This window comes from Pseudorca crassidens, chromosome X, assembly GCF_039906515.1.
Source record: "Pseudorca crassidens isolate mPseCra1 chromosome X, mPseCra1.hap1, whole genome shotgun sequence".
NCBI classification, from domain to species: Eukaryota; Metazoa; Chordata; class Mammalia; order Artiodactyla; family Delphinidae; genus Pseudorca; species Pseudorca crassidens.
Window position 1 is genome coordinate 69,179,040 of NC_090317.1, and position 9,395 is coordinate 69,188,434.

General features: G+C 40.5%; 1 protein-coding gene across 1 annotated transcript; it reads left to right on the forward strand.

The window, feature by feature from the left end:
* Nucleotides 1–1,548: 1,548 nt before the first annotated feature.
* On the forward strand, nt 1,549–8,918 carry NEXMIF (neurite extension and migration factor). The gene is made up of 3 exons (XM_067723063.1): nt 1,549–1,676; nt 2,374–6,748; nt 7,346–8,918. Exons 1-3 carry the CDS (start codon nt 1,598–1,600, stop codon nt 7,437–7,439), a joined length of 4,548 nt encoding a protein of 1,515 aa, XP_067579164.1. The 5' UTR covers nt 1,549–1,597; the 3' UTR covers nt 7,440–8,918.
* The last annotated feature ends 477 nt before the right edge of the window (nt 8,919–9,395 follow it).

Genomic DNA, 9,395 nt, shown 5'->3' on the forward strand with positions numbered 1-9,395 from the left:
AAGTTATTGAAATCTACAAATAATTTGCCCCTTATCAAGTCCTTGGCAAGATACAATTAGTGGAGGGGTTAAAGAAGAGTAAAATGATACCTGAAGTTCTACTGAGTTCCTTTTTTAAAAAAGATACACAGAGTAATCCATGATGACAGTATGATTCCATCTGCCCATAGGGTCCTCTCTGAAGCAGAGGCTCAACCATCTGATCTGTTCATTCGATTCCACCACAAATGAGCCCTCCTTGCCAAAGGATGGTGACTTTGACATTGTTAGCCAAGCATCTCTACCTTTTAGAAATCTCCAGCCCTTCTTTCTGTGTAAATACAACAAGTAAGCATCTCTTTCTCTTTTTCCTGACACCTGTGGTTTTATTGGCTACTCTCAAGTCAGGTCTTATATAAAATGAGAAGAAAGTTGGGCAATTATGATATATAAATATTAGGGGAACCCAAGATCATCTAACTTTTAAAACACTGAGTGATTGCCTAATACAAACTTCTTATTTTACAGATAAGGAAATAGGCCCAGATAGGCTTTAGGGTATAAAGATTGAATCATTTAAAACTGTCTTATTCCCGCAATGCTGGACCTACCTTTTATAGTATTTGCATGTTTTAGAGTAAGTGAATATACAGTTGAGATTTTTGTAATAGCTGCTTGGCCATCAGTAAAGTAGTCTATGCTTTTTAATAAAGGGATGGATCCTTGGCTGAGGAAAAGGTCTAGAGAAAGGGGGTTTGGAATAAATAGAGATTTATAGATGCTGTAGTGGCACATGGTAGAGACCTCCACCTTGAGTGGCTGTGCCTCATATCATTTTGCATATACCTACCCTCCAAGTAGGTGGGCAAGACATGAGGGGCTATAGATACGTGTTCTATACACTAAAAATACCAGATAATGCTGGGACATTTTCAGAAATTCCAGATCTTCTTTGTAGTCACATTTAAAAATCCTGCTGTGGGCTTGGAGAAATATTTGTCAAAACCAGAGCTCAGGTCATGAAAGCCAAGAAATCATGGAAGGAATTCTCTACCTCTTTCATACTTAGCAGTCAAATTTTAAGCACAGAGAAAATATGAATGTGATGTATATGTGTGTATATACGAATTGGCTTGTTTTGTTAAGAGCTTACGATCATCTGAATTAGAGATGAGACAAACAGAAATAAAGCCAATCTCCACATGTACACACCCCTTGTCTCAGGTTAGTCTGGGCTCTACTTTGCGTCCTTCCTAATTGGATGACCATGATTAGGTTAAATGTATTACTATCTGGAAGAAGATGTAAGTTTGCCTGCTTCCTCAGATTTCAGTTTTAAATGGTATGGTAGCCTAGAGGAGACAGAAGGATCTAGAATGTGTGAATGAAGTGTGAGTTACCAAATTGACTTATATAGTAGGTATAAAATATGAAACAAAAACAATAGTGGCTATGAAGCCAGTCTGGAAATAGGTAAATTCCATTGAACATTTTAAAACCTCTCTAGCTGAAATGAGCTTAAAACAGAGAAGAAAATTTGATGACTGATATTATGTATTTGAAATGTGCAGGTTGGACAGCATTTGGACTTGGAATGAAACAATAAGAGGTTCCATTCATGGATAACCAACAAGATAAGGCTGTTGTTGCCTCAGCCAATGGAGAAAACACTATGATTAATGGGGTCAAGGAAAATGGTAAGGGAATTTAATTGTGGTATGTAATATTTCTCCCAGTAGTCCTTTGTTAGTACTATAGATTTTCGGTATCCACAGAGCTGGGGCAAGTTAAGTCTAGGATGCCTCTGAGATAGGAGTTAATCCTAAACTTTATTCCACCAGATCTCTAACTGGACTAGAAGGGTCTCTAAGAGGTATCAAATCCAACCCCTTTGCTCTCCCAAATCATCTCTATCAAATGGATACTTAAGTTCCTCTAAATTCCTGGTGAATTAGAAATATGCTCTGATGTGAAGTTTGGAATGTTTAGACTCAGCAGGAGCTTCCAAAACATAGGTGAGGTCTGAAGGATAGGACTATGCCTCATAGTTCAAAACCATGAATATATCCCATCTCAGCATTTTCCCACCCTGAAAGATTTGACTTTCCAGTTGATCAAGCAATCCAATTTTTTCCTCATTTCTGAGGAGAGTGCCATGTGTGTCTGAAGAAAAAGCTGAACCTAAAAAATATTATTTTTCACTCGCATGAATGTTCAATATAAAATCAAGGTTGTTCTTTAACTCTGTAGTTTCTACTTCTAAAGTTAGAGAAGCTGAAGCTTAGATTTTATATCATAAGATCAAGTACCAGAAACTGATCAAGAGAAAGAGAGTTAATGAGTCTGGTCTAATACCTTTAACTTTATTTCTGTCATTTTTCCCCTTTTCTCTAGATTCAGAGGACCAGGATGTGGCAATGAAGTCATTTGCAGCTCTAGATGCTGCTACACCAATCCAGCCTATACTGGTGGCTCAAAAAGAGAACCTGATGTATCCCAGAGGTCTCCTGCCTCTGCCCTCTAAGAAGCCCTGTATGCAGAGCCCTCCCTCTCCTTTGGGCCTGACTGAAGCACCTGAGCATGCTGCTAATAGTGCTTCTGTGAATGCCATCTCCCTTACATCTGGTGTTTCAAAAGGCCTGAACACATGGTCACTGCCCAATGAGTGTGAGAAAGCTCCATTTGCCATAATGGAGCCTGCAGGCATGTCAGCTCTGAATGGGGAGTGCCTCATGCAGCCAAGCCGGACTTGCTTGGGCTGCTTCATGGAATCCAAGGATGCAGTAGATCCTGAGCCAGGGATCAGTCTAAAAGTCAGTGATCTAAATAGGGATTATGAAACTTGTGCAGTCTCTGATATAGGGATTCAGTGTATTAATGCTGGAGAAAACATGAAATATGGAGAGCAGCTGCTCTCAGACCAGCTCCTAGGCTTCCCACTGCACAAATCAAGGGCAGGAGATAGACGAGAAGCCGAGAAACCTGACATTGACTTGGAGGACCCAGCTCAGAAAAGTTATTATGAGGCATTACTATTAGATAAGTGCAATACGGAAGAGGCTTTGCTGGCAAATTCCAATCAGGATTGGGGTTACTTTGAGACTTTTATTAGTGAGAGTAAGATTGAACTTCTTGACCTCTGTTCCAAGAATGAGCTGTCTGTCAACCTGTTCTCTGAAGAAGATGTGGATAACTACATGTTCGATGATGATGAGTCAACACTGGGCAGTGATGTCTGCTCCCTGAAAATTCGATATGAATCCTTCCAGGACAACGTTCGAGACAAAACCACCCTTTTGATGCAGGAGGATGCCCAATTCAACTTTTTTCCCAGTGTCTTCACTACCTGCCCCAAGCGGGAGTCTAAGAGTGGGGCCCTGAAGCAGAGCAGTGATCTTTCCCAATTCAAGGTCCCTGATGTGAGCATTATCTGGGGGGAGGAAGATAAAATCTTGGACAAGAAGAAAGGCAAAGAAGAAGGCCAGGAAGACAAAGGTGTAGAGAAAAAAGAGGCAAAGGATAATGGAGAAAAATCTGCCTTAAATAAACCATGCAGTGGACCTGAAGTAGGGCAATTTAAGAATCCAAAGCAAGGCCATCTTGCCAATTCCTTGGAGGCATCGGGGAATTTTAGTGATGACAGTTCCTTCATTGAGGTCTCTTATGATGCCATGGGGGAGATCAAGGACTGTAGCCGCTATATGGCTCGGGACACTAATTCTGGCAGCTCCTCCTCCCAGCAGAATTATGGGCTGCGAGCCAAGAGAAAAGTCAGGTATAGTGAAGATTATCTATATGATGTTGACTCACTAGAGGGTGAAAAAGTAAATGAGAGGAAGGAATGGCTGCCAGGTGGTTGTAAAGAGGAAGATGATGATGAATGGTGTCCCAAAAAGAGAAGAAAAGTAACTCGTAAGGAGCCCCCTGTTATTATCAAATATATCATCATCAATCGTTTTAAAGGTGAGAAGAACATGCTGGTGAAGTTGGGTAGGGTGGATGCCAGTGAGACAACAGTGAATTTGAGTGAGACGCAGCTCAACAAATATTCCAAGCTGGCCCCCTTGAAGGGCTTCTGGCAAAAGAAGAAAAAGCAGAGAAACAGCAATTCAGACTCCAACAAAACACCCTTATGCCAAAAGCAAAGCTTTGAACCAGGTAGCTTTGAGGTGTCATTCCTGCCACCTGCTCGCAAACGAAAATCTAAACTTGGCAACAGGCACAGGATTCAAAGAATCCCATCCATGGAAACTTCAGCAAGTGGTAAGCAGGTTTCATTCTGCAATGATGAGAGGCAAGCTAGTAGTCGTAAAGAAGATGGAGGCCTGAAAGGTACACTGAAGTCAGCACCTCTGGCTGCCCCCAGCTGTGCAAATGGATCACATTTAAATGACATCACAGGCCCTGACTCAGTGAAAGTCAAAGCCCAAGATGCACAATTTAAGGGGCCAGAGAGGAAAGTGCTCAACAAAATCAAATTTAAAAGTGAAGCCAGGTTAAAATCCAAGAAAATCAAAGCTGGGCAAGAAAGCAAGCCAGTTGTTCAAATGACCCCTCTTTTGGGAGACCAATCTTCCAAGGCTAATTCAAAGAATGAAGCTATTCCTGGGACCTCAAACGGTTCACATCTATCTGAATTTCATGAGACAAAGGTTGCTAAGAATTCTACTTTCCTACCAACCACTTGCTCTTCTGAAATGCCTCTATCATCTGCTCATGTTGCCAACAATATACCTGTTATCCCTGGAGGGTATTTGCAGACATTGTTAGATGCTTCTGACTTGTCAAATAATACTGGCATTTCATACTTCACTCAGCATTCTCCAGAGCAAAATGAAGTCAGCCTCACTCAAACAGAAAAATCATTTGTACCTCTCCAGCCTGCCCAGGACTGTGTGCTTTCCTCGCCTTCTGAGTCTGAGCTGCTTCAATCATCCCAAAACTTCAAAATGGAATCAAGCAACTATGGAAATGTGTGGCCCAACAAACCTACTTCTGGCACCCAGGAATTCATGGCTGCAGTCTCAAGGGAGATAGCTCCAAACCAATCATGTGAATTTGGAGTCTCCCAAGTAGTTTCCATGGAAAATAACCTCACAGCTACAACATACAATCCGATCTGCCTCAGCAGCAGTGACAGTAGTTGCAACAAGGTCCTGTATGCGTCTGTGCAAGACACCCAGCTCTCATCTGATGACTCTTATCAATTATGTCACTTTAATAATGGAGAGACCTGCTTTCCTTTCCAGCAGGGTCCAGTGAATATGGATGATGGGCGGCTCTTTAGCTTTGATTCCATGGCCCCACTCTCTGTCAACTCAAGCAATTATTGCTCCTTAAGCTTGAAGTCTTGTGAAAAGGATGGTGATGATGATATCACTGATGACTTCCTGGCCCACTGCAGCCCCAAGCTGGTGATCCAGCAGAGCATTGATGAAATAGCACCACTAAAGGAGTCCACTGACCTCCTGGATATCTCCAACTTCACTCCTGACAAATTCCGCCACTCTTCCCTCTCAGAGATGTCCCCACCTGACACCCCCAGTCTTTCCCCTCAGATTACCAGATGTGAGAGTATCAAGACACTAGGAACACTAAAGGTGTTCCAAGAGGGTGTCCCAGGAATACTGGGCAATATGGAAAAAATCAAATGGGACTGCAGTACCCTTTCACGGCAGGTCCAAGTGGATGATGGATTTACTTTAAATAACCATCAGTTTCAGTTCCATATGTTCAATGATGAGGATTCTGTCAGCCTGCTCCAAAAAGCCCCTTGCTTATCAGCGTTTAATGATCCATCTGGTCAAATGAGTACCAACAACAAGGTGTCAAAATCAAGAAAGAAAAGTTCACCCAACAAGAGTGGGGCTACGAACCAAAGCTCTTCTCAGAAAAACAACAGGAAAAAAAACCCCAAAGCCAACAACAAAGGGATTGAAAAACCACCTGGCAAAACCTCCCGCCAGGTCCCTAAGTCAACAAAGAAAGGGAAATTCATGGCTGCAGTCAATGGAGAGAAAATGCAAATTGGCATCGGTCGTGGAGGAGGCCAAGTCAACAGCATATCCTCCACAGGGAAGACTTTGGCTGAATGTATCCAGCATAGTGGCCCTGTGGCCTCTATGAAGATGCCAAGTCAGAAGGGACTTTCCGGAGATTGGTCTTTGGGGAAGGAGAGCAGCCCAGGCTGGAGTGACATGAGCATGGGCACCAACACCAACAACCTTCTGGATGATGATCAACGGGAATTTCAGGAGCCTTCTTATATCTTGTCCAACATTGCCTCTGGTATGGCAGATGTGCAGAGATTCATGATGGCCTCCATAGAGCCCCTTTGCGAACCCATGGAGCACCATGGAGACCCCAATATATTCTACTCCCCTGAGTCCAATAGTCTAAAATTAAAAACCCTCAAAATATTGGCTGGGACACCACAGGAATCTAAGAAAAAGGCCAACAGTGGCTCTCCAGGAGCCACTAAGAATCACAGGTCCATCAAGGGTGTGAGTAAAAGCAATGGGAAAGCAGCGATAGGTGATCCTGGTCGTGCAAGCATGTCTGGTTATAACGAGGACTCTCGCTCTTCCTTCTTTGATAAAAAGTATAATAACCTGAGCACTTTAGGCAATAATGGACCGACACACAAAAAGTTATATCGTCACAAAACCAGCTCCAAGGCCCTGAGAGATGAGAAGTGTAAGGGAAAGCGTATGGAGCGAGAACAGGTCCACAAGGATGAGGCTGGGACAGCTTCTTTTGAAAAACTGAGGTAATACTGCATCAAAATGGCTGAGATGATGCACCCTTAGCTTTCCTACTCTGCTAAGCCCGCAGTCCCTCATTTTTTTCCCTCTTGAAAGCAGTTTGCATGAAAGAAACTGTCCCATTCCCTTCTTTTTCAAATTAAAACGAAAAGAAAAAAAGTGTATGAAAATCCCTATACCTCTAAGCCACACAAAAGATTGGGCAATTTTGTAGTGGCTTGACTAGGGATAAATTCTGACAAGGCTACTTTTTCTGCTAGTCAGCATTAGTTTTTACTTACTGAGAAAATACAACTAAAATATGCTCTTGAATGACTTGGGGAAGGGAAGGACTTTGCAGTGAGAAAATTTTTGAATAACAGAATTTAAAAGTTATATAGACAAAAATGCCAAGATCATTTAAGCAAAAAGAGCATAATTTGAAAAACAAAATCTCATCATTTGGCAATTAGGAGTGCTTTCTAGTGGCCCCTGCTATTTGTATCTTTTTCTGCATCGTACGGCATCTAGTATGATGTAAACAAATTTAGATTGTATGATCCCTTTGTGGGACATACACTAAAGCTAACTAAGATGGCATAAATTGTTTGGTTTTTCTGCAGGGATTCCGACTACAATCTCCTAAAAGCAGAAACAGCATTTTGGGTTTTACCTGTGTTTGAAGAAGAGACTCCCATTTTCCAGAAAGACATTTGATGTTTGTGTTTTATTTCTTTCAAAATATGCCTTGTGGTATGTATGTTGACATGTAAGTGCTTAAAGAAAAGAATTTTAAAGTGTGGGAATAAGTCTTTGGAAGCAAACTTTAATCTGATGTTCTATGTAAAAGACTTTAGAAGTCATACAGTTGCACAAAGTAGTTTATGCACTGTTTACCCAAGGGGAAAGGAAGTAAAACATTGTGCCAAACTACAAAAAAGTGACTGTATTGTATATATTTTTACTTCTATATCAACATTTGGTTGTGAGTATTTGGGGAGCTTGTCCCTGTTAATTTACTAGAAACATTCCAGTGATTCTTGCTATTAACCACCCCCACTTATGTGGATAGCACCTGTAGATCACAGTGGAAAAATATGTTGTGTTACACAATTTACCAAAACTTAAAGGATACTGTTTGAAATGTGCCAAATTTCCTTACCTCATCTCACAGATTCACCCCACATTTTAAAGCTCATTAAGTTTTAAAATATATATATCTACAAGCATACATACATTATTTTAAAAATTTAAATTCTACTGTCCTGTGTGGAAACATGAACCATTAAACAAGGCACAATAAAGGTTTGTTTGTTCCATTGTATAAGGGTTAAAGTGTTGGAAAAGTCTGGAAGTCACAACAGCTAAGTCCATCAGGGACCCAAGTATATGCATTTACAGAAACTTTTACAAGGAAACAAAACAGCTGCTTTAAAGTTTGTTTTCTAAAAGCAAAATCTGTAGCTGAAAATTATTTAAAGTGCAAAGTTATATTGCTGATACTTTATATCTCAGTTTTATATATTTTATAATAGTCTGGGATAAATTATAAAATAGCTATAAAATTAACACTAAGATAAATGAAGTACATAGATTGCTTTTATTTAAGTAGTTTCCTAAATGTTTTATTCCAGTTTTGTCAAAAGTGCACTCATATCATGGCTTTAGTGTTAAGTGTTTAATCTTGCAATGCCAATGTCATTTAAAGAAAATGTTAAGGCATCTCAGTTTGACACCTATGAATCACATTCGATAAGCTGAACAATTTGTGATAACAACTAATTGGGGCCATATATACTTAGTCTGAACATAACTAGTATTTGATGCCACACACTAAACTTAATTCCCAATCTTTAATATAAATTTTTGAAATCACATTTTTTTATTCAAGCCCTTTCCCTTTTTAAAAAATTTCACAGCTTCAGCATCCCTCACGACTAGCTTTTTCTTCCCCTTTATTCACCACTTGACTTCTAACATTTGGTCTATTTTCCTTGCACAGTTGAAGGCCTGTGTGTCTGATGACTGTTGCATTATGGCACAGATGAGATAATGGATGTGAAAGCGCTTTGTAGATCGTAAAGTGCTATAGAGATATAGGGGATTCATATTATTAATATTGTTGGTTGTTGTTGTTGTTACTCTTACTATTCTTACTAATATTGTTACTAACCTATTAACTTGTGAATATATAGGCTGCGGGTGGGAGGGTGGAGAATAAGTGGGTGGGGGAAAAGGGAATTTTAAAAAAAGGGAAGATGTTTCAAAAGGAAAAATTTAAGCAAAATATGAACCTACCTAGTCATTGCCACCTAAATATATTCACAAACAGAGAAGCAACATTTGAAAGTAGTCAGAGAGAAATGGAAGGAAGCCTGTCATATATATAAGTATACACACTTCCCAGTCCATGATTCCTTTTACCAGCCAGCTCTACTACTTACTGCTAGGTAGTAAAATGAACAAGCCTGTGTTCTTGATGGTGTGATTGTGTATGTCTGTGGGGACAAGTGAGTGAAGAGCATTTCATGAGGCTGCTTCAGGCCTATTCCTAGGCTTTGTGTGTGGTGAGTCCTGGAAAATTACTTAATGGAAAGGCACCGGGTGCAACATGTCTCCTGCTCTACAGCAGCCATCCAAAAGGGAAAATAATCAAACTGGAACATTTTCTTC